Source organism: Papilio xuthus, unplaced genomic scaffold, assembly GCF_000836235.2.
Source record: "Papilio xuthus unplaced genomic scaffold, Pxut_1.1 DF827714.1, whole genome shotgun sequence".
NCBI classification, from domain to species: Eukaryota; Metazoa; Arthropoda; class Insecta; order Lepidoptera; family Papilionidae; genus Papilio; species Papilio xuthus.
In genome coordinates this window covers 6783044-6809495 of record NW_013530935.1, presented here as the reverse complement: position 1 = coordinate 6809495, position 26452 = coordinate 6783044, and the positions used below count along the sequence as shown (strand labels likewise).

At 42.8% G+C, this 26452-nt stretch overlaps 1 protein-coding gene across 2 annotated transcripts; it reads left to right on the top strand.

Moving 5' to 3' along the window:
- Positions 1-9895: 9895 nt before the first annotated feature.
- On the top strand, positions 9896-25423 carry LOC106116814 (transcription factor GTE7). Of its 2 annotated transcripts, XM_013310840.1 has the most exons (7): positions 9896-9977; positions 20549-20785; positions 21964-22068; positions 22440-22658; positions 22864-23054; positions 23542-23614; positions 24462-25423. In XM_013310840.1, the coding sequence occupies exons 2-7, from the start codon at positions 20612-20614 to the stop codon at positions 24687-24689; spliced, it is 990 nt and encodes a 329-aa protein (XP_013166294.1). In that variant the 5' UTR covers positions 9896-9977; positions 20549-20611; the 3' UTR covers positions 24690-25423. The 2 variants fall into 2 exon arrangements, with proteins under 2 accessions (XP_013166294.1, XP_013166295.1); XM_013310841.1 differs by lacking the exon at positions 22440-22658.
- Positions 25424-26452: the final 1029 nt, after the last annotated feature.

Below are 26452 nucleotides of genomic sequence, written 5' to 3'. Positions count from 1 at the left end.
GTGTCGACCTCGCAGCTGTCGGCGAGCGGCGGCGGCGAGCGGCGGCGAGCGACGGCCTTCCTGCCCGCGCATTAGCTCTAATATGATTGATCTGGTTACCATTTACATCTAAGTATTACCTCTTGGGCTCTTATAATACTTTATTGTTGGGCGAGAAAAGTTCGCAAAGACCCTATAATTGGGATAAAAAAGCTGAAACTGGTTATGTAAAGTAGGATAGTGCATCAAAATTGACAAGAAGATATGAATAATTGGAACAGAGAGTGAGCAGACACAACAGATTACGTCTCCAGAGCTTCTCGACAGAATCTATAGTCTGAGATCAAATTTATTCTAACGATTGGTTTGTGATCTGTTACAAAGAAACGTTTCACTTTAGACGAAGTCAAAATGGCACATAAATTATTATAATCGCAAAAATGTAGTTTAATTAAGAAAAGAGTAAGATGAAAATAGTATTTTCATAATGAGGTTAACAATCAAAATATTATATACACAGTTGCGGCTGTGTCATGCCACTTTAACCATACTGGTGTACATTATAATGTTAATGGATGTTACTGAACGATCCCCGTTTTTAATTTGCCTATAATTTGCAACGATTCAGCAAATTGTAAATTGACCAAATTCTTAGTCAGTCGGTGACAAGTATTTTTTCAGAACAAACATTTAAAAGAAAACACTAATTTTACACATATGATAATTTATGCGCACAAAAGCTTGACCTTACGACTGCAGTGGGTCATGCAGCACGCAAGCCATTCCTTGCGAAACTTAACACATAAGTTTTTTGGTGAAACGGTATTAATTATATATTTGTGTAGCAGCATTAGGTCGGCGTCCAGCGCGCGACGTCGCCGGCAGAAGTGTCTCTGATTCGGATCTGACGATACATTGACTTGTTTCAGTTCTCAGTTCAAAACTGTCAAAGGGCTGAGCATTACGTTGCGTATATCTCTATCACAATCAATTCCTTACATTGACGGCAGTACCGACATAAGGGTTAGAATAGGAAAGGTTGGGCGGTTCCACGGACCTGCTCGGTTGTCCGAGTGGGCGGAGGGGTGAACTCCGACGTGGCGCGTCCCCGGGTGGTGGATAGGGGAACGCCCCGGATAGCGTTAAAACCGGCTGTGATTGTTAGAGATGTGTCAGCGCTGCTCTGTCACCTGCCTCGTGTCGCATTCAGCCAGCTGCTGCTCTGCAAAACTGATTTTATTGTTTCTGTCATTTTTTGTAATATATTAAATTTTAATCCTTTGTCTGATCACTAGAAACATATTTCAATTTGTCCAATATAATATAAAAATCTATGTCGCGTAGTATGTTTATTTGGTGCATCATGTTGGGTGTTTACATAAATGCCGGCAACACGTAATGATATTATGTAATGATGAAATTTATCGCAGCTTTTGTTACGTCTTGTACTTTCTAACCTAGATCCTGCGCCGAGCACCGACCGCGAATGCCCGCGCCTGCCCGCGCCCGGACACCGCGAGGGAATGTACGGGGAAGCCATAACTGCACTGCGCCGCTACTCTAATAAGTACATACTTCATCTAGTAATCGCAATTCGGTATACGAGCCGGGGTTGTGGATTGCACAGTGCGTCTAGTTAACTTCTACATATCGACAGATGTGATCCTGCGGAAGTATAAATGTTTTAAGGCGTGTTTCAACTTCGAAGTCGAAAGTTTAGATAGTGGATAATTGTTTGCTAGAAGGTATCTCCAAAACGGCTATATAGTCTGGAAGAACACATAGGCTGCATTATAACTTTTTTTAAATTTCGCGCAGACAAAGACGCGGCCAGTTCTAGTATTTATCGTACATAATCTTTGATCTTTTAGAGGCAATTACTTATATTTTAATGCCATGCTAATGTATAACTTTTAACTGGCTTGTACAATAACAACAACTAAAATAACAAGTTCCGAATGCCACTAACTGACAGTTCAGTGACGGCGGGGTGAGGGGGGTGAGGGGCGAGGGGCGACCTCGCCGCCTCACTGCCTGCTCTTAGTCCCAACACAGACAAGTGAGCTAGATGGTAACCAGTTTGCAGTCGTCATCCGCAACCCGAACCCACAAGTGAACCTGCGCCATTTAAAATAATATAAAATGTACACAAAAGGAAGAGTATGAATATGTACTAGTCCCGCTTGTATCTCTATCGACAACTCGGCGTGAGACACGCGGCGGCGCATGGCTCGGTGTGAGGCACCTCCTCTGGTCTCTCTCTTGAAGTTTCATTGCTGACGACATTGATTACTTTTGTATTTATTTATATTTCATAAAGCTGAAGAGTTTGTTCAAACCGATCTCAAAATTAACCAATTGTACAAAAAATGTAGGCTAGTTATAGTTGACGGCATTCCTTTTATGTTATACATATTAGTTACTTTAATAGAACATATTAATCAGATAATATCAGCTTAAATATTTTCGTAAGCTGCCGCGATTTAAGTATTTGGTTTCTAGCGCTCGTTAACTGGGAATATTGAGCCGGATACTCTTTAAACATTAATAAAACTAATAAAGAAATATAAAATAGCAAAACACGTCCATTGCACAACAATGTTGGTAGACCGTTACAAAACGTATATGCAAATTATATGAGCGTAATTCATCTTCATTACAACTCCAAAACAACTCGCACTTTGTTTAAAAAATCATACAAACTAATCTTCTAAGTACAGAGTGTTCTAAATATTTTTTCTTCAGACGCTCATCGTCTCTTTCACCTCTCGCTTTTCGTTAATCACCTTGCTGATTGCCGTGTGTTATACAAAGTTGTTGGAGTTGTAGAAAGTGCCGTGTGAGGGAGAAGGCTGGAACGGTCGGTGTGCTGAAGGGTGTGCACACTCACTCTCTGGACATGTTGCTGGCATTGAATGCGGGCAGGCGGCGGATCCCGCGCCACACACACGACAGACCTCGGAACTTGTCAGACATATTTAAATAGATCGAACAGAGTAAAGTGACCGGCTGAACAAAGTCGGCCAAGGCGCTAGCGTATCATGATTTACGGCGATTTACTTCTAATATATGAAATTAGCCTGCACTCGTATCTTGCACAAGGAGTGATCGACTCGTGATATGGATAACACGAGCGCGCACGCAACGTTATTAAAATTTATAAGAATTTCTCAATTTTTTCATTAGACTAAGTAACGAATTTGTAAATTAAAGATGTATTCCGTCCTTAGCCACTTATCGATGCAAGAAAAGATGCAAATGTCGCGGTGACGCAGCTTCGAGTTGCGTCAGTCTCTCTAGTGCAGTGAGAACATCTCCCACTCCATTCTGCGACATTTTATTTATCACTGGTGCTAATGCAACAATTCTTCACCTTGTTTTATTTATTAATTTTATTTTATATGAGTAATATGAATCTTAACAAAATGATGTCTTCACTAAAACTAATATTTTTCATGTGTAATTCAGTTTTCTAATCCGCAATTATGAGTATATATTATATTATACAACGTTTGTTATCTAAGCAGTGATTGAGCAGCGGACGGGCAGCGAGCAGCGAGTACTGAGCACTGAGCGCTGAGCGCTGAGCACTCATCAATTGAGCCCTGAGTACTTGGCGAGGGGCACTACGTACAGAATAGTAGGGTGTCGCCGGCACGGCAGCCGCAGCCACGTGGTCAGTGCACGTGAACTGGTTATAACTGCAAAATATAATGTCACAAGCTCCAACAAAAATAGGAAATACTGCGGCTGGCATTCTCCATAACTACCTTTTTTCTTTATTACAACATCAATATACCTTTAGTTATTAAGTTATTTTTATATGAGATGTCATATAAATTACGCTTTGATAATAAAATTAACTTACTTGTTGAACTATTCAAAGCTTTATTATCTTTACTATTAAACTAATCAAAAAAGTTCATTTTTCAATTGTATCAACTGATGACGCGCGGCGCCATCTCGTGGCGAGCACTTACAACGTTGCGAAGGCGGGCAACTGCCAATACTTTGTTAACTGACGCGGTGTAGCGCTCACTTATGCAAACGCTCGATTTTAGAATGACCATCGTAATTATCCACTATTTTTCTTTAATGGTATAATTGGTGGTGGCTAACGTTTTCAAACATGATCGTCTTTCTGTAGAGTGGACAACCGTTTCCGGTGTTCTCCTATGTATGTACATACTCGTACATACAAAAGTATGTTGGTACGAATCAAATATAAGAAGATTATAATCGGCCGGCGTTGTAATGTAACACAAAGTAAAAGTAAATCTGATTATGTCTCGACTCGTTGACCTGCCACTTGCCGATGCTTCTATTATGACGACTGCGGCTCTATGCAGCGCGGGAGATGAGCTAACAAACTTAATATTATTGGTGAAGACGTTTTGTAATTATATCATGTTTGTTACTTCACTGCTTATTGCTGGAGTCGCTTTCATAATAATTCTATTCAATTCTATAGAATGGTAATTTATTACCTACTTAATTATATATTGCTGTTAGCATTCATTTTTTTATTAATTAACTTGTAAGAGTGCATTGGTGACGCACGCACACACGTGTAACCTGATTACTGAGGTGTTATGTCATCATGGGATACATGTGTGTGTGTGGGAGAGTATAATTCATGGAAAAAATAATTAATTGATTGTTTTGTTATTGACGTGAGGCGGGCGTTTGCGTTGTGCTGTGCCGGCCAGGCATAATACGCAAGTCAAAGCTCCCACAGACTTCACAGAGAAATAGAGTTTTCTCGTTACCAAAATCATTATATAAAATAAGACAATAATAATTTTCGTGCGATGACCACAAATGGTAAGTAATAAGCGAAGGCTAAACTTATACGTCGGTTAACATAATAAACGTTTTGCGCAAGCGAGCGGCCGCGAGTTATGCAACTCCTAGAGCGAGCGGCAGAGCCCCGTGACACACATGCCCGCGGCGCGCACACATTCCACCACATTTGAAATATATGATGCAGGAAACGACGTTGATCGCGCTAACCATGGGACTCACCACCTTCCCTCTTCCTCCTCCTACCCTCTAAAACCTGTTTCCTGCGCCCCGTCATCCTCGCCCTGCGCTGTGGGGGTGTCCCCAAATAATGTGATATCAGGTTTTTCCGGCTACGCGGTCCATGAGATCTTACAATTTTAACTTAGTATAACTTCATGAGTTGGACAGGGGCGTCGAATTCTCTCACTGACAACGTTGCTAATGACCTGGACCCGGTAAACCTTAACACTTTTAAGGGATGTAGTGGCGCCGCGGACGAGAGCGAAAGCGTGCCCGTGGTACCGTCCCGATGCATTGGAGGAACAGAGAGGTTTAGTGGGTATGCCTCCGCTGTGGAGGAGAATCCCACATAACTACCGCGTCCCCCCCCGGGGCGCGGAGTATGCATAAAGCATTCCTCTCTGAAAAAAAAGGGATGGAGTGGCACCGGCGCAAGACTGTGGAGTCTAGGCGCTAGTCGCTAGGCAACAGGGGTAGAAGACGTGGTCCTCCGCGAGCTCCCTCCGTAGCCGCACGACGCAATGACGTAACTAAAACGTTTACGAAGCGTTTGTTGTGGTGTCAGGTGTCAGGGTCATCGACCTCAACCTCTGCTCACTGAACTAACCTTTGTATAAATAATATAAGAGAACAATCGTGAGACAGTAGATGTCGTAACAGATAAGCAACAATTGATATTATTCACTGATTTCTTAATATTCTTAAAAATATTAACAATTAGCAGGAGTATTATTTAACTGAATAGTAGTTTTTTTATTTATCCATATATCTGAGAGTTGCCTTCCCCTTGATCCTGCGGCATTGCATCCCTGCGTCGCTGCAACTCGCTGCAAGTGGCGAGTCACGGCTTTCTTATTGCAGGCAACAAAGCGCCGAGTATTTCATGTCGACATGTTGACCCTCACTTTTATTATATTTATATAGCATATTGAACTATACTTCTTATAGATGTCAAAACATTATATAATTATTAAAGAATTTGCGAAAATATTAGAATCGGGTACGTGGATTCTAGGTAGGCCCTAGAGCCTAGAGCCTCCCACAGAGATGTAGCCTTCCATAACATATAGACAAATGAAGTAAAGTTGAAGTGGAAACACCACTTCACTCAATGACAATATCTTACTTGTCCGCTCTTGTTACCGCAAGGTTTTTTCCATAAACTAAGTACACGATTATGGCGATTACGAAAAATTATGCAAATGGCAGACATTAGGCGCACATCTCTGTTAGTTACAGGCCGTTACCGAACCTTCTGAGGATTTATCGCGGGCAGAGTGCGTGGCGGGGCAGGGCGGGGGGGGGGGGGGGGGGGGGGGGGGGGGGGGGGGATTGAGTCCAGTGCGCCCCACAGCCGCGCTGTCTGCACCTCGCTGCTGCGTCAGCGTAAATAAAATAGGTCGCTGAGTGAATGCTAAGGAATAGTTTCTACATTCTATATTTAGTGCTATTTCCTATGATTATATTACAAATACAAATACATGAAAAAGTGAATCCATTTTATCAGATATTGTTCTTTAGGGTAAGTTGGCGGTGTACATAAATTGAGGCGCGATAAAAAAGAGTTAGATTTTATTAGTCCTTCTAAAATTCGTTACTCGTATTAAGGCCCAATACATGGTCCTAGAAAGATAAGTCAAGTAAGTAGTAAATAAATGTGGATAAGTAATAAGTGACAGTAAGTAGAGTCGTGCGCGCAGCACTGGGAGCAGGCGCACGATGTGGACGGTTTATAAGGTCTACGACCACGTCCACATTGCGCAAGCGTCATATAACTCTAGACTGTGACAAATCTGAATTGTTGTTTTTACACGAGCGAGAAACTAAGCCAAGGCGGCGGAGAAACGCCAAACATTAAGTACACTGATTGCAATTAGCGTCGCTCGCGCCGCGACCCGCGACCCCCCGACCTGCAACCCAGCAGTCCAGCAGGCCGGCGGTCCGCCCCGAATCTAACACTAGTTAAATGGTTACTTAACCAGAATAATGTTCTTTGGGCTTGCACTAATGACAACCAAAGTACTTGAGTGCGGCAGATACATGGACAGAGATATATTACAGCCGATTTCCGCGCTCCACAACATTTACACATTTCACAAGCTCGTTTGGTTTCTCGGTAATTTCATGCACTTGTTTTTAACGACGGAAAATTTCCAGCTTGAGACATTTATAATTGCATTCACATTTGTCCGCGGCTGCGCAGACAGCGCCGCGCCTCGCCCAGCCTGTGTCTCTGTCGATGTGTGTCTGTCGTGTGATCTCACGTCGACTCCACGTGCCCATCACTCAACCAACTACACTAACAACAATCGGTAATGATACAACTCCTGTGATTCTGACAGTCAGTCAGAGGAGGCAGGGAAGTCAGAATAGGTCATGGTTAAAGATTAAAGCGATTTATTTGCAAACAGTAGTACGTGTACTTTACATAACAAGGTCACATTAACTTACATTTAATTAAAACATTATAATGTGGTTTAATTATTATTTTTTTTATTTTGATTAAATAATGAACTAGCGCTTAATCACGAATCCACCTGATGTTAAGTGTTGCTATACTTGTAAGATGGTACGCGCTAGTTTACTGAGAGCCCAAACACTCTACGCATGAAGGACATTTAAATCCGATAATTCATTGTATTACAACAGAGCTATAGATAAAACTTAATCCTGGGAACTTTTTCGTCTCAACGCCGATCGGGCAAACTGTATATTCTGTAAAAAAGTTGAACTTTGGTTAACAATTAAAATGTCACATCGACATGTTGAATTAGTGCTTATCTCTGCACAACGCGGTGGTTACTTCTTTAAAAATACGAAGTTGCTTTAGTATACTCGCTCGTAGGAATAGAAACGACTACATAATATGTACACACAAAAAGCTTTGGCATAACAAGATAATTACGAAACGCAACAGACGCGAGTGCAAAATGATTTAACCCCAGAATGGAGCGCGTAACACGACGCCTCATCATCATTTGCTTTGTTAATTTATTCTAAAGCTGAAAGGGGGAGGGGGGGAGGTGTTGTGCAAGTAAATTATCATAATGCTAATTAATACAGACAAAGATTTTCATCTTACTAATATTAAAAATGCGAGTGCTTAGATGAATAGAAGGATGTTTGTTTGAAGGTATATCCGGAACGGCCCAACAGATATTGATGAAATTTGCCACATATGTATAGAACATAGTCTGGAAGAACATATAGGCTACTTATAAAGTTTTTTTAATTCCACGCGGATGGAGACGCAGGCGACAGCTAGTCAAAGATTAACGACTTTGTCCCTTTCCACGCGGCAAATAATAATTATTTGTCACAGAGCGGGTTAAGCCTCGAGGTCGTATCGAGGGCACGAAATAGTGAAATTCATAATTCAATAACAACACGCCGATTATTTACAAAAGTGTCGAGAATTGTGATCAAGTAATGTCATTAAGTTGTATAGCGCGCGCTGTCACTGAGCCGCACTACATCAACATGTAGGAAATTAATTTGATGTATCATATGTATATATATATATGTGTGTGTGTGTGTGTGTGTGTATGTGTGTGTGTGTGTGTGTGTGTGTCGTACTCAGAGACAAGCCATGTCGTCGTCGCAGCGACTTTGGTTGGGTAATAACATAAATTAAGCGTAATGAAAAATAAAGTAATTTAAATTCATAAAAATAAAGTTATTTAATGAACAAGTCGTATGTATATCTCAATAACACATAATGCACATTGACATATACATATTATCGAGATAAATTAGAGTAAACAAACAGCGCGATGCATTCAACACTTGACAGAAACAACATATCAACGAGCCGCAATATTTTGTAACTAACAACATTTCGTAGCGCCGTGTCTACGGAACTCTTAAGTCTTCGCCGGACAAACTACAGTTCTGTAAAAATGAGGTGTTCACTGACACTATGTATCGTGTTTCAGATAAATAATTTTTTTCTTAGAAAATAAGTTTCTAGCTTAACTGATACTTACAGATAACTTTATTAAAGTTGTCAGCAATCTTGAACGATAAAGTACCGTACGTAAGGATGTACATTTACATAATGATTTAAGTCTGTAATGGTACTCGTATTATATTGTAAGACTCAATTTTTATTTTAATTTACTTTTAGAAAATATAGGTCACGAAGACAATGCATGTGACATGCAATAAATGGTGTTGCAGCTCTAGGTCGGTCGCAAGTCACAGAATTCATCTTGGATAGTTAAAAAATAATTATTTTAAACCTTTCTTACCATTTCAAATAGGGATTACAACAACACTGTCGCCTAATTTTCGCTCCATAATGTAGCATATACAAGAAGATACAAGTGTGGATAGACGCAATAAGCCTTTGCTAACAGATACGTTGCGATGCCCGCGTCCGCCGGCGCGGCGACGTCCCGCGGCTGCGCCTGCGTCTTTCAGGTCATTAAGCGAAGCTAAATCATAACGCATACCAGTAACATTAATAGTACTTGTGATGTCGTTACATTTTAACAATGGAAGAAAATCCGGCGATAAAGTGAACGGCATACAAATGCGGAAGTTAAGACAAATAATTAATATATAATACTTCAACTGTTTTTGTTACTTTTGTTTTGTCATTTATTTTAAGATCGGAAACACTTATAACGTATTTTTAAAACGACCATATTACTACAAGTTCTTGTATATGTCAACGTTATTTTTTTATAATTAACATTATTGAGATCAAGAGGTGTGACACAAAAACAAACTGTTAACTTTATCAAATCGGGTAAATCATCAATTAATTGTGCTAGGTTTGATTCGGTCCAGCTCGGGTGAAGGTGAGGTGGGTGAAGGGGGCGCGGGGCCGGGCGCGACGAGCGGGGGCGCGCGCTGGTCCGGCGCGTGCGCCGCTGGTGGCGGCACTCCGAGTCGCGCGCCCGTTCCGACTGCACGTGCCGCGCCCCGCGCTCCACACAGCCACACTCACGCCAGCATCGCCCGCAACGGTAACGTACCTCACTATCTTATCCACTTGTTTGCTTACGATCGTGCAGCACCAGCCCTCCGCAGCAGCCCGCCGCGCCGGCCGCGGACTCACGTACGCCGATCGATGTTACGGCGTTTGTAGCTCCTACCGGTTATGTCACCACTCACAATGTATGCCTTGATCCGCGGCGAAAGTGCATCCGGGGAAATGGAGCCCAAGGTCACTTGCGCTTTCGGTTTCATAAGGAATACACGAGGGGGCGCAGGGCGCCGCCGCGCCGCCCCCGCCTCGCGTCCGCCCTATGTTTGTTTTGCCGGTTTACATTTATTTACTCTTATGTCAATTCCATTATAAGTTAATTTTCCGCTATTTTTCCGCTTTGCCAAAGGCCAAGGTCACGACCCCACCACCCTGCTAGAGCTCGATAGCCCGAAAAAACAATAATAATAAATAAACAAACTGTAAACATTTTTTTGCAAATGTTTGTATTTTTACCGACATTTACTCGTAAGCAAGATGCGATTTCCCTCGCGTCGCACCATTACATCAAAATTTTATTTAAAATTACTTGGCGCTTAATCGCGCGCGGGCCGCGTCCAACCCGCAAGGAGCCGCGCGGGCCAAGGCCGAATGCTGTGGGACATTCGATTTGCGATTAATCAATAGCCGAAGAATGGAAAGCGGCTTGCGATAGTGTTGCGCTACGGCCACCGCGCCCCCCCCCCCCCCCCACCACCCCCACCGCCGCCGCCGCCGCCGCCGCCGCCGTACCTGTAACGTTCAGTGTAAGCGTTCAATGAATCTCACACATTTTTGATAGACTGAATTTAAAAAAGAAACTTTTGACTCAAGAAAATTACAAACAAAACTCCGATATGGAACTACTTATTTACGTTAATATATGTTAATAATTGCGACTTATTCACTTAAGATAAAATTTTACACTTTGTTTGCAAAATCAATTATTCATTGACTATTAACTAAGATAACGTTAAAATCTTTGACTTGCATTCTGTACCTTGGATTTAGTAAAAACACTGTGCAATATAAATAAATAATATAGACATAATAACATATCAACACTTCCTGTTCGGAGGTCAATAAGCGTTGCGAGGTGACGCCGGCAAGTAGCGCCGCCCATTGCATTCACTGTGCACAAACAATTAACATTGTATAATGTAGGCAGTACTCTGTACTCGGCAGTTCACTCACAACAAATCTCCGCTGCAAAAATATTTGTAGCTTCCAACATACATTATCCTAAAACCCGATAAACTTCCGACAGACATTACAACATCAAATGATGACATTTTGCCCGCTCGATATCATCAAAAAATGGCGAACTGAAGACACAGTGTTTAAATTCAAATAAAGCTAAACGGTCGCTTAGGCGAGGCAATTGGTGGCAGGGTCAATGTGGGTGACGGTGAGGTAACGCGCCACGAAAGTGATGCCATGAAGAAATTCCCTCGAAGACAAAACGATCGCGTTATGCAAACATCGTGGCAGGAGCTCGCGGCGTCGACTCGACATCTCCGCCTCCACCTCGATGCTTCACGCAATCTGTGCCACAAATGACCAATTACACTCGCTGTAATCACTTTGCTAAGATACGAGCATCTTGTGTCCTACTGCGGGCTGCGACTTGCATCATAACAATCAGATAGCGCGACATCCCACCTCACACCTTAAGTGCTTGTTCATCACTAAATCCATCAAATAAGATTTCAATACAATTTGTATGCGATCGCACCAATTAACTTATTTAATAAAACAACTTGTATATTAACTTAAACAAAACAAATGCATGTTTTCATTTCATTTGACGATAAAACATTTGTGTATTTAATTTTCTCAGCAACAACTCTCTTCCGAACGTTATTTTAAATAGAAATGTATCCATATAACACGTGTATAGTTTTTTGATTTACATAAGATGGATTAAATATTATTTACACTTATAAATGCATAAAAACATGATAATAAATGTTAACGTCACATATACTTCAACGACAGCAGTGCGCGGAGCACGTGGCCCGGCGGGGCGGGGCGGGGCGGGGCGTGACGGGGGAGGGGGCGCAGTTTCCGGCGCGACGCACACACGCGCATTTCCGTTTCCGCGCGCTCTTCACCTTAGCATAGTAGAGTGCCCGAGGTCCAGCTCACATACTGACACTCCAACAATGTCACGAACTCGTTTAATTTACATAAACTTTTTTAGAATTCAATTGCACATAACTTTAATGCCGGCTAGGAGCATTAAATGTAAGTTAGAACTACAAGACAAAGTGGTAACTGTCCTATCCTTTTGTACTTTCCACTTTGATATACATTGATATGAAAGAATTGAAAGAAAAATCATTAAATAAGACATTCATGTGCATCGGTAGAACATCATCATTTACATATAATATAAAAGTAGGTAATTACCACTTGTTAACTACGTACTTGATGTCTTACATACACAATATTATGTTTACAAAATGTTTTCCTCGTGCGGCTGCGTTTGCGCAGAGCACTAGTGCTAAACCCCCTCTCCATCACCGGCCGCCGCACGCCCCCCCCCCCCCCCGCGCGCCCCTAGCCCCTCGCCCTTCTGACGCGGAAACCCAAGTCAGACCTCAAACGACCTTGTCTTACTTTTAAACATTACCTCAAAGATCATTTAAACATATCTTAACGTACTGGTAAATATGAACTATTGAAGTAGGTAGCACATATTACGAGTACATTACTCCCCGACATCACTTTCAATATTATCTTCTATATCAACAAAGTGCTACTATTAAATGATTACATTACTTTTGTATACTTTTCATAAAATAAATATTAAAGTCGAAAACATCTTGAATACGGCCTCACGGAAACGGTACATCTCAGCATACGGTAACCATAATGACGTGACAGTGAAGCGCGCGCGCCGTGTGATATCATCTACTACGCAACATCCGCGAGGCCGGAAGCGTCACCGTTGCGACGTTGGTCACATCGGCGTCGCGTCGCCCTGACACTCTGATCACCGTGTTGCTGCACCCGCCACACCCGCCGAGCCCGGCACCGCTATTAAGAACAACTTTTGTGGAGTCAATTTTGCTCGTGCAATGTGACAACACAATGTGGTCACAAGTTCTGCTTCGAAGATGTCATCAAAACGTGATATAATCTGATACAAACGAGATAGATTTGCACATGAACTGATACGTTACGTTAAATTACTACTCAGCCTTAAATATTATTACGACATTTGAAAAACAAAGACATTTCTTTGGTCAAATATTTGAATAAAAAAATTCTGATCGTGTGCGGAAATCCGCGCGGCGTGTGACGCAACACGGCCGCGCTCGCTAGCGCTTGCGTCACCACTGCTTTCCCGCGTATATACGCGCACGCAAACAAGCGCACACACACACACACAATGCTCCCGTAGCCCGGCCGCAGCAGCAGCCCGAAACTGTAAAGAGCAGGTCAAGAGGTCCCGCAGCATCGCACTGCCTGCAACTTATGCAACGCGCGCAGACCGTAAAAGTAAAAGTTGAAAGACCTTTTATTAGTGCCAGATCTGATGTAAGATGCCTTCGATTAATAATAACATATGTCATGACTTTATGTAATATTGTTTTGCTACATAATTTGTTCCATTTACACCTGACCTCTGTGCAATTTCCGAGGAATATCCTGAACTGAAAAATAATTACATACCGGACAATATAAATATAGTTATTTCGTGATCTGAAACAGATTTAAAACGTAGTCACGGAGCGACGCCGCAGCAACCGGATCAATTATCAAGTTGTATTTGACATTTCCTTGAAACGTACATATTTCGGTCAACTTAAAAACGTTTAAGTTTTTCACAATATTAAGTAGATATCGCACTGACCTAGTTCAGGAGGTCAATTAAAATGTGAAGGATTTACGATTCGCCGCGCAACCTTATAGTGCTTTTATTTCTACACTTAATGACCGATCACCGTTAACTGTTGGCGGCCGGCGACCTTGTCGATCTGCGGTTGGACCAGATCACTGGACTGACACTGACTCTGTACACACTCTACGCAAGAGGTGTAGTTATTAAAAACGTTATCTATTTTTTAGTCCAAGTATGTATGTTCTATTTCTATTTCCTACGACATCGAAAAGCATCGGCGGCAGTTTGTGTAGGCTTTTCACAACGCAAACGACAACGAGAGTTGTCCAAAACAAAGTAAGACTTGTAGCAGACATTTGCATTAAATCCGTATAATATTCGATTGCCGACCACCACATAATTGCGGTGTCTCATAATATACACAGTTAATGCAGGTGTCAGCGGCGTGCGGAGGAGGTGGGGGGTTGCGCAATTTTGCCGGCCGACGTCGCTGCTTACCAAACTTTAGGTTACGCCAAATAGGTTTATTAATAAAAACATCATCATCGTTCTCGCAATTACAGACGAGACGACCATCGCTCGCTGCAGAGACCGTCTTGTGAAGCGATTAAATTAAGAAATAAATATTGTATGCAGTTTGTTGGAAGCGCCGCCTCAGTACTGCACTATAAATAGATCAGATCATTGTTGCGTTTAACAATAACCAGTATAATGATTAGCGCAATAAGCGCAATAATCGCTCACACCAGCGACTGCGCTGGCGCAGGTATACTTCTTGCGCGCTGTGATGTAACCAAGTGAGCGCGACTTGTCGCTGCACCTTACAAACATATCAGTGTTACATATTTATGTACAAGTTCCTCTCGAGGCAGTTTCGAGGACAATAATTCTGTTGTTCTCGTCGCAATAGACTAATCAAGATGTCGCAAACCAGACGCACCTCACATTTTCACCAACAATTTAATATAATTTGGCTAATTTGAACAATGCGGTTGTCGCACGGTTCCATGTCTACTCCACATGTACAATGAGACGCAGCCTTCAAAACAGGTCAATGTCACGACTCGCGAGTCTCACTCTCTGCAAGGAATGCAGTAAGGCGCGCACACACCGCACACCGCACACGCTGCATCTCACGTAATATTTTCTTTCGCATCCATTCCATTGCGTTAAGTATTGTTATTACGCATCGGGCGATGCGATTTAAAATCATTTTTATACAAACAAAAAAAACGGTAAAGCTTTGTGATCGTTGTAGGAAATTAATATGATCCATCACAAGCTGCACAATCAATATAACAGTCATATTAATTTTACATACACGTTATGTTCCGCACAATTTAGGTCATCGTAGATGGCCGGTCACTTACACGGAGGTGCGCGGAGGGAGTGCGCGGGGAGAGAAGGCACTACTTTTACTTTCGATGACGTCTCGTTCGATAACAGCTGCCTGTTAATGGAGCGCCGCTGTTACGTCACACGTGGTAGCCTCTACGCGTTTACTGTTTGTACATTTTGTGCATACACAGTGGCTGTTTCAATAACTTTATGTACATAATGTACCATTGAAAGTGTAATTGAGAGAAGTGCCTTACGTCGTACAAAAGTCAACTCAAGGGCTTCTTAACCTCGAATACAAGCCCTAATGGCGACATTAAGGTCACGCGCGCGCATACAAAAGACATCAACGGCCAATTTACTTTATTCCACAACTCGTTGAACTGTTTGAAATGTCATAACATCTTGTAATAGCTTTGGTTTGTCAAATGTATTACTATTAAAAGATCACATTTGACATCTTGATAAGTGATGGCTTGATAGCTAGTGCTTAAAGACATCGATAAAAGTGAATTTATCGATACGGACTAAAACATTGTAACAAAGAATCATTATAACAATAATAATGTAGGTAATCGATATTTGATAACATTTGAAGTCAAAAATAAAAAGTCCGAACACGTGCCTCTGTTACATTTTAGTGAACAAACAACTATACATACTAATCAAATGACACCTATATTTAAATACACTTTAAAAACGCATGCGTTTTCACTAGAGGAGTTAACATTGCGACGAACCTTATCATTCTGACTGAAATAAAAACTGAAACAAACACATTTCACTGTTTCCTTTGCGTAGTACGATAATAGAATATCAACAAATCAAGTAAAGTGGACGTGGAAGTAAAACAATTGATTGTTTTTATAATTGAAGCATTGTTTACATGTTGTGTGAATGTGCGCGTCTCGTGCTCACACTCAGACTGTACCCACTCGGCTGTTACAATGCATTCCTGAGGTTTCTTACAAGTGCCGACGACAGCCGTGTGAGAACTCACTGTGATACTGACACACATACAGCAAACATAAACAAAGCGATCGACTATCGAGACAATAAATGCTCCCAACTGCAAGCTTGGAGAGCTTTATAAAAGTTTGATAGATTTTTCCTGTATATAACGAGATATACTGCTTCAGGAGAGTCAGAGTGTAACTTATCTTAGCTACCCGCTACTGCTGCTCCTTTCCAGTGCCGACCACTGAACTAGAGAGACACAGATGTCAGCTGACAGCAACTTTGTGTTGTATAAACGAACAGTTGTTTTTAATATTTTTATTTTTACATTTACGTTGAAAACCAATTATCCGCTTAATTTAGATCAGTGCTACTGCAAATCGGTTGAATATGACATGACAATAAAAAATAGGCACTATAAAAAGTAAGCCAACTTTGTTCCATCCGGCACAAGGCGAAGAAAAACAGCAGAACGGCAAGGTCAGGGCGCAGCGCGGGGTCGGCACCCGCACCCCTCACCCCGCACCCCACCCTCGCACCCCGCGAATAATAATTTGCAAAAAACATTTGTAGTTTTACATTTTTTTTTGAGGGCAATGACGTGGCGGAGTTGAACGCGGGCGCGAGCTGGTTAAGCACGTTCATTTCCTTTCACTTTAGTTGCGTTATTATTTAACTGTTATAAAGGTATATTGATGCAAGGTCTGATATTTATCTAAAATTTGTTAAAGCAATGTAATGTAAGCGCACATATACATATGTCAGTATCAGTATGTACAGTCACAACCTCCTGCTGCCCACCCACGATCCACAGGCGTCACAATAACAATAAATTACTCGGATTTTGTTTTTCTTCTTTTAATATTTTTGAATCTCTACTAAATATTAAAAATGACAATGTAATAAGTGGAAACCTTGAATTGACTTGTTAGAACTAATCACAAACAGGAATAATAATTTCAAGGTTTTTAATTTGTAAAAGATATTGAATATAATGAAATATGTCACATCATGTTGTCGGATTATCAAAATTATTTGCAAATGTAAGATTTAATAGCTTGTAGTAATAAACAGAGTCAGAGTAAGCAGTGTTAGCTAACCGCCGCCGCACTCACTGACAGACTAAATTATTTACTAATGACATAGTAACTATGTTGTGTTGCACTCAGACGACAGTTGTACCAAGTTGTACCAACTTGTGACATCCACCTCTGCCACTCATCAATCATGTTTCTTGCTTACCACTTAAAGTAACTAAATTGCCTAAATTCAATTTCATATGAAATTATTTACTTCTTACACATTACTTCATACATCGTTAAGGAAACAGATCCTCAAGCTAATGGATAGCTCTCGCCTCTACCTTCCAGCTGTGCTTCACAAACATTCAATAATAGGAACTTATATTTTTGTAATGACCGCAGATTAAATATATTTTTAACCTGAGACATCTTTGTGTCTGTCACCTATCTGATAGACACAAATGTATGAAAATTTACACTAAGTTAAAATATTGGTTTTATTGCTTCACAATGAGCACCAGGTGTGGCGGCGGACGATTTCGTAAACATTGTGAAAAAAGTAATATATTATTATACATTTGTATATTAATTACAAAAAGCATCGACCTCGGAATTAACCGCGAAATTTCACACCATACCAAATTAATAAATATAATCTAAAAGCGTATGCTAATCAACTTAACATAATGTGACCTTATAATTTTTTGTCGAGACATTGCACAAGGCGGCGCAAAGTCCGGTCCCCGGCGGTGCTGGCGGCTCGGCGGCGGCAGAGTTCGCTGTCACACCACGATGTTGTACAACTTCTGTAGTTACTCAATGGCGCTCCTTTACAACCGGAAACTGTCACTTTTCTAAACACATATCTGGGTCGTTGGCAATTCTTAGCTCTTTCCATTTTTACCTTTTTTTTACCTCCTAAAGAACAATCTAGACCAAGCTACATGTAATGTTTCGAACAAAAAAGTTGAATGCGGCAAATTGAATTTAAACTTAACTTAACTGTGTCAAATCTTTCCAAAGTTTTACAAAATGTCCGTTTCAAATTAAAAAGTATTTTATGTTACAAAGCGCACTAATTTGAAGTATCACGAACGACTGATTAAAATAATTTGATCGTAGTAAATTATATTCAAGCAATTTATTAAGTAATTGAGAGCAACACGTTTTATTCAAAATCTCCATACAAATTGTGAGCATGTTTACGTTGCGTTACGTTGTTGCCTTCACTTAGGAAGCTGCAATAAACTCCAATTATTAGAGCGTACATACATTATATTAATTAAATAAAATAATATATATTCTGTCATATATCATATCAACTAATAGCTATTGTAACGTGTATCTTCGACTACTGAGAGTAAGGTCGAGGGGGGGCGGTCCACTCGGACCGTAAACAATTCTCACAGTAAAGTAGTTTCTGAGTTTTATTTTCAAGTTAGATATTACTTTGTCTGCGCTTTGTGACGACTTGCTACCAAAATGTGGCAGTTGACCTGTTGTTTGTTTCGAAGCGACAGTAGTGTCCTCGTAGGGAGCGCGGGCGGCGATACTGAGCCCGCTGCGGCCTCAGCTCGATCCGGTTGTGTCACCACGAGCCGACACATATCGGGCGCAGTTACAACACCGGCGTGACTTAGTCACTCGCCCTCGCTCCGCCTGTCACTCCGATAGGACGTGACCAGAGAACAGCGCTGTCCCACTAGTATTCCATGCCAAAATGTGTCAACTATCAAACTCTTGTAGACCTATCCACAACTCGTTATGCCGAGCAATAGCATTAGTTAGCTGCGAGTTCCAGTGCGCTGCACATGCCGCCGGGTTTTTTACCACACAAGCTTATGTTATGCCCCCCCCCGCATACCCCTTCTCTGTACCCGCCCCAGTCGGTTCACGTGTAACACATAGCATCATGTTCATTGATGTTGACACCAAACATACAGCAATATCACGCCACTTCGCGCATGCACTATCGGTACTGTTTGCTGGCGCGTGCGGGGCGTGTGAGGGAAAGATGCGTGGTGCGTTGCCACGATTGTTGTCACCGTTGCGGTTAGCAGTATAGTTACATAGAATCAAGCACTAAGATCTAGTTCGTCTCGAGTCACTATCTTAATATCCTTGACTAGCTGTTTACATTTTAATATTGCCAGAACTTTTAACATAAAAAGGCGCCAATTCGCGCCCTTTAGTAGGTTCATTACTAACATATCTATTGGTGCGCAGAGGTGGCACTCGTTGACTTACAACACTCACATATGTTATCCGGTGAGAAGACGAAGTTGGAAGCTGAGAGCGCGATTCCACTCATATCGTGCAATGCCTTCGAGCACTTCACTATCTTCTACACTCCACTCCACCCGGGTCGTCAGTGAAAACGCACCCTTACGTCGACGCCGTTCACCCCGCAGGTCGCCTTACGACATATTCCATTGCAAAAACCTTGCGGGTCGTTGCCCTGTCTCGGTTATTGCGCATCACAAACCGATTCATTTCTAACAAACATCGAATTAAAACGATCTTATTTTTTGTCAACTTCAGATTGTCGCCGCAACAATGATCGCTCGGTTCAAACCAATCTGATTCGCTTTAGTTTCTGCGCCAGTAGCCTTACACCATGTGTTGGTATACCAACGAAGAAAGTGAATAATTGAAGAGTTTTTGTGATGAAATATATACCATCTATGGAAACCATAATTAATTTGTTTAGTTACTAATGTTCTAAACTACTATATACTATTATATAAGGTCGCAAGCCGCAAGCCGCAAGCCGCCCGCGGTCGCCCAGAGCTCGGAGTGCTGCGCTCGGTTATGATTTGAATTAAAACCACCTAATTTACCTTCAGCGAGAGGCGAGCGGCGAGCAGCCAGCGCGCTGTGTTGTAACACGTCAGATAGCTATCGGCCGCCTTGGGTTTTTGCGCGTTTACCTGCCGCCAGTACTCGTTAGCCTTGTATACTCATATCACTGAGTTTTGTTTAACATAAACAACAAGTAAACACTTTTTATAAGTTATGGCGGTTGCTCGTCGTTGCCCCGTGCTAGCCGCGCTCTCGCCGACGCGAGGTGTCGAAAATCGACGCCGGCAGCCGCGGCGGCAGCGAGTGCTGCAATCCACAGTATCGCTATTAAGGAAATCGATTTGACCATAATGTTATTTTCATCATAAGGCAATCAATTTTCAAAAATTATTTCACCGACCTTGGCATTTCTCGAAACCGGAGCAAAGCGGCGTAAACACAATTAGGTAATAATTTTTACTTTCCAAACGAGTGAAGGTTGACCGGCTCGCGGCGGCCGGCGGTCAGCGCTGCGCCATTTATAAATATAACTTTACTACTGCTATGTATAAAGCACCCTTTTTCTTTGAATGTGTATCGATTAATTATGCACTTTGTAAACAGATAAGTAAGAATCGGAACGTCAAGATAATTGAGACAGCAGAGGAGTGAAGAAAATAAAAGACGATGAGGACAGCGGTGTACCTAGTAGCGCTCTGCGTAGCATTGAGCGCAGCCGCCCCCGCGCCTGAGCCGGCCCCTGCGGCAGACCCCGCGCCCAATCCCGCACCTAACCCCGCGCCCTCCGCCGATGATAAGCCAGAAATCATTGAAATCATTGCCCCAGCTGCCAGCGCACAGGTAACCAATGCTATTTATTATCTATACTTAATATTACGCCGGTGTCGCAGTAAATGAGTTGCACACAAGCCGCAAGCCGGCAGCGACCGGTGACCGGTATATATTCAGCACTGAACGTCTTGTGGAACCGGACTTGGCGCTGACATAATTATTGGCTGCAAGTTACACACAAACAAGTACGAGTTACCTACAACACACACATTTCCTTACAAATAACAATGGAAGTAAATATTCAATATATTTACCTATATTTTTCCAGTCGCCGGTTCTTAGTTATAATTAACTTGCTAAAGTTAATCTAAGTCAGGAGAGAAATCACTATTTATAGAATACCTTCACAATAGCAATTTAGCAATACCATATAAATTAGCCAGCGTGACTCCCTCCTGGAAGAGCTCTCCGACCGGCCGCCGCATGAAGTACCTACCTACCGCTAGCGCCATCTAACGATACGTGTTTCCAAACAATGGTCCTTCGTCGGTGATGTTATTTCCAGTGTGTTAAAACAAACTAAACATAACAATTATAAATGAGCTGAATGCGATGAATAAATTTTACCAAAAAAAAAGTAACAAAAAATAACTTATGCTTCGTTAAGTCGGTTCACGTGATTCAAGCAATAAAGTTCTGATTATATTAAATTGTCTGATGAAACTTTTTTATAAATTTTTAACTCAACTATAAAAATTAATGTAGACATGGTAAATTATAATAATGAAAAGCCAAAAGTTACGATATTCCCTTGAAATGAAATACTATATGAAATAAAATATAAAAGCGTCCAACAGTGTAGTGTAGTTCCGGGCCACCGCGTACTGTAAGCGGTCGCGTGTCTGCAGATGTAAATTGACTTGGACACAATACGCAGGTAGCTGCGTGCGGCGGAGAGAAGCCGCGTGCTGTGGGAACTTGTCTATCCACTGTTACCTCATTGTTACCACCACTTGTGTACACAGTACAGGAGTCATCAGTCCCAATGTAACTTTAAAATCTAACAATGTAACAAAAATATTTGCGGTTACTATCAAATGCATGAACCTCTGCTATCGTACACACTCTACAACTTCACTAACAAAAACTGTGTTATTGTTTTGCAATAACTACTATACATAGGAATCCTACTATTTATCCTATAGAGGAGTTGTTAAATGACTGAATGATAAATGTTTGTGCGTCAGGAGACTCTGGCGACGCTGAACCTGGGCGCGCCGGGCTCCGAGCTGAGCGAGCGCAACAAGCGCACTATTGGCATCCTGCGCCAGCTCTTCCCCACGCTCACACAGGTAACCTATCTACGTTCATACTGATCGCATTCAACTATTTTACAATCACTGTTCAATTAAGTTAATCTTCTTGTGAGTTTCCGAGACCAAAATCCCCGTTTAATCTATTTGTTATCAAATATAATGAAAGAATGACAATGTATATGTTATACAGAGAGTTTGTTCTCTGAAACCAACTTTAAGTGAAACAAATAATAATCTTAGGTGTTTTATTCCTTGGCGTCAACGTTGGTTTCGCAGTGTCCTAAGCGCTGCAGCTAATTTCAGGTCCGGGATGACAACGGTTCGGTAAAGAGATATTTAAGGGGCATCGGTTTACTTGTGCCGAGTCGCTTGCAGCGTCGCCTTCCTAAGCGCGATGTATGTTCTAGATAATCGAACAAAAGGTACAGCAGCTCACGAGCGTGGTGCTGCGGACGTTTGGGCCACTGTTCCTGCGCCTTTTCCTAGGAGGAAACCGCAACCAGGGCCGCATGAACGGCGGCACCGTCGACCTCGAGGACGACGACGACGATGACGAAGATGACGTCACCACCACGACCAGCACCACGGAGTCGTCGCGGCGCAAGCGCGCGCTCTTCTTCCTGCCGGTATGAGGTCGCATGTGGTCACCCCCAGCCTGCCCGGGGACGGCAGCGCGGGCGCGCGCAGACCGCTAGCCCTCCACCGCCATCGTCACGTCACCGTCACGTCACGTCACCGTCACGACTCCGCCTCCCATCGCATCGCCGCCGCCATCACATGTTCATCGCCCCCTCGCGCTTACCGGCAACTGACTTCTACGCCCTCTTGCAGAATTCGGTCGCCGAAGACAACCTACTGTCCGGCGCGGAGTCGCAGCAAGCTGAGGTGCGCGTGGCCTTCGGGGAGGGCTCCGAACAACAGACCGCCGACGATCAGCAGACCGCCGCGCAGACCAACGCCGCCTCCATTGACGAGATCACGCTGGAGGACGCCGACGACAACGAGGAAAACAGGAACAAGAGGTATTTTGTTTTGTATAATATATACATATATTCACAACCGTCAATAGCCTAATGGTCAAGGGTACGGATTTCCGATCACGAGGTCGGGGGTTCGAATCCCGCCATTCCACCATTGTCGTAAACCATATCCTAGCATAAGACAAGAGCTTAGTTGGAATGGTAAAAGAAGTATTAGTATAATTTACATAAGAATCTGCTTAATTGAATTAGTAAAAAGTAAGACTACACCATACTTTGAATGCAAACTATACCAAAAAAACAAAACAAATGAAAAAATAATAAAATAAAATAATATTGCATCAAGAGATCAGATGACTAGTAGAAAGAGTATCAACTAAAGTAATAACATTCAATATTAAGCAAAAGAGTTGAGCGCAGAGTGTAAGTGCGCAGAGTGAGGACAAGGCGTGTACTTCTGTTGAAGTTTAGGTAAAGGACATGACGTTAACAACATTTGTTTTCAACACTATCCTCCTGTTACTTTCAGGTTCCTGAACTTCGGAGACTCGTCGGGCTCGTCCGGCGGCGGATCCGGAAACTTCTTGTTTGATATTGTGCGAGTATGTATCTATTTATGTATGTCTTCCCTGTATCTACAATAAATCAGGGTAAAAACTAATGTGGCGTGATGTGTGTAAAGTTACAACTCGTCAAACAATAGCGACGTGTCCGAGCGACAGTCCGCTCTGCTTCGAGTGAGGCGGTAGATAAAAATCGAGTGAACGAGGGCTTAAGGTTGCCATCTCGTGCTATCGTGAGAGACGCGTCGTGCGAATGAGGAGGTATGATGTTACAGCAGCCGGCCGAGGCGGTGGCGCGCGCTGCGGGCTCCGCCTTCCGCCTGTTCGCGGGCACCGACTCGCTCAACGTGGGCTTCACGGCGTCACACTCTGCCACGCTGGACCCCAACGACCCACAAGTACACAGCTCGCCACTCGCCGCTCTCTCGTAGTTAGCAGTACCAACGGCTCGCGAGTCTCGCCGCTCCGCTTGGCGCTAGTGTCGTCTCGTGTCGTAGATGTTGTGTCCTCGTGTACCCGGCTTTCCTTGTGTCCCATCCTTTGTCGTGTATTTTTGCTCACATTTGACTTAGCGTAATTTTATTTTATGTATTGTGCATGTTTGTAATCTTATATGTATAATTTTAGTCAAACTAACTGAAGAAGTATTGTTATTTAGCAGCTAATTTAGACTAACATAGTAGGTACTTGCAGAGGTATAAGAAAGCAAATTACTAACTTTGTCGATACATTTGCAACATGAAAGTAATGAAGAGGCGTACGTAGAGACGTCATCGTAACATGTAGAAGCGATGCTGAGCAGCGCAGCACCGGTAGCGTAGAGCAGCAGTAGCGTGTGTGTTTGTATGCGAGCGCCGGGTGTAATGTGCGTGTATGCGTGTTGCAGCTGGTGGCGGGCTCCTCGTCGGGCTCGGCGGGCGGCGAGGCGGGCGAGGGCGCCGAGGCAGGCAAGGGCGACAACCTGACCGAGGGCGTGCCCGGCCCCATCACTCGCCTCTTCATCATCGCCAACCGCGGCATCGCCAACCTCATCCAGGACCTGATCCTCCGCATCGCGCAGACGTCCGAGAGGATAGTCAACTTCAAGGCGCGGCTCATCACCTCCATCATCTAATGCGCGAGCGCTTAGATCAATAGCGGAGGGTCCGCCGCGCCGCAGCGTCGGCCCCGCGCCCTCGCCGCGGCTCCGGCGGACTGCCCGACCCGCCCCGCGCCCCGGTCTCAATTTGCTCGTCTCTCTTTCAAATTGGGCTCGAGGCTCGAGGTCGGACAGCGGTCGCGGCCGCCATCTAAGCGGCCGAACACTTTCGTCACTCGACTGGCCACGATAGACTGTGTGTCCGTTTGCGTGACTCGAGCCCTCGCTCCGAGCACGATGTGGCTCGCGGTGGCGGCGAGACGTCTTCGTGGCCCTCGGGTGGACAGTGGTCGGCGGCGGCGCGCCCGCGACCGCAACTCTCCTAGTTAGTGTTATGTTGACGATGTTAGCAGTTAGGAGGCGGCGGCGCCGCGCTCGCTCAAACTTTTTTATTTGTGTCGTTTTTTATTCGTCTTTACGTTTGTAAATATGTATTATAGCGGAATTTGTGTATAATAAACGGATAGTGCCTAGTTACATCGTCTTTGCTTTTCAATTCCTCAATATTTCATTGACGTCTCGAACATATCAAAACGCGCCATCTCTATATTATATCATTTATATTATGCAAAAAACTATTTTCTTAATTTATTCATTTGGAAAAAAATTGTTGAAATCATAATGTTGGCAAACATCTTAAGTCCTAATGTAAAGTTAGATCTTAAGCATTTGAGTATAATGTGCACGATTAAATGCGACATTTATTTATATATTGATTTATTTTATTTTTATCATAATAAAAAATGTACCTCCCTGCCTCCCTGCGAGCTGACCACTCTCAAAGACAAGTGGCGGCGGACTCTCCGCGTCCACAAACATAATATCCTATTGAATTATTGATACATGCAACAAAGTCAATCATTTTTAACATTTATAATGAGCTAAATGTAATTAAAATCCAGTCTGTTTATTGTGTGTTTACTGATAATCAAACAAAACAATTACAAGTATATTAAGAGTAATTAATTAAGAAAGAATCGACGAGCTTAGCGACACATCCCACGTAGCAGCGGCGGCGAGACTGCGGGCGGGGCGAGCGGGCCGGGCGGGGCGGCAAGCGGGCTCCGCCCCCGTAAGCGCAGGCCCCGCCCTCGGCCCCGGCCGCCGGCGCGCGCCGAGAGCGCGGCCTGGAGTGCGGCATCTGTCCGCGCAGAGCACGCACAGCTTGGAAACAACGCATTTAGCACGTCTTCAAAACCCTCCTCGATCTTTCTCTCGTTGCTCCTCCTTTTTTGTTTACCTTTTATATTAGGTCATATACACTATGATAATTTAAACTTAAACATTTTCCTTTGAAATAAAAACTATTAATAAATTACATCGCGTTAAATTGTATCGAATTGTTTACAAGAGTTGAGATGTCATGTCATGTCATGTGTTATGACTTGTCGTAAAGACATTTACGAGTTTTTTTTAGACTCGATAGGCTGCAAAAATAATAGAGACTTCGCAGAAGGTAAAACAGATCCGATTTCAATTTTTATTTGTAATGAAATAGTCGAGGAAATGTTAAATATTTAAATAACATTTAGCGGTGAGTATCAGGCGTGCAAATAATAAAACACAGCACATATTATAATAATTTAATAAGTAATATATTAGTTTCCCCGGGTAACACTTCGATTAGTTCACAATATCACTGGAAACTTGAACTTAACATCTGTTAGAAACAGGTTTTACGAGTCATTAAATGAGCGTAAGCGATACATATAAAACTTATTTGGCTGCGTGGTTCGAAC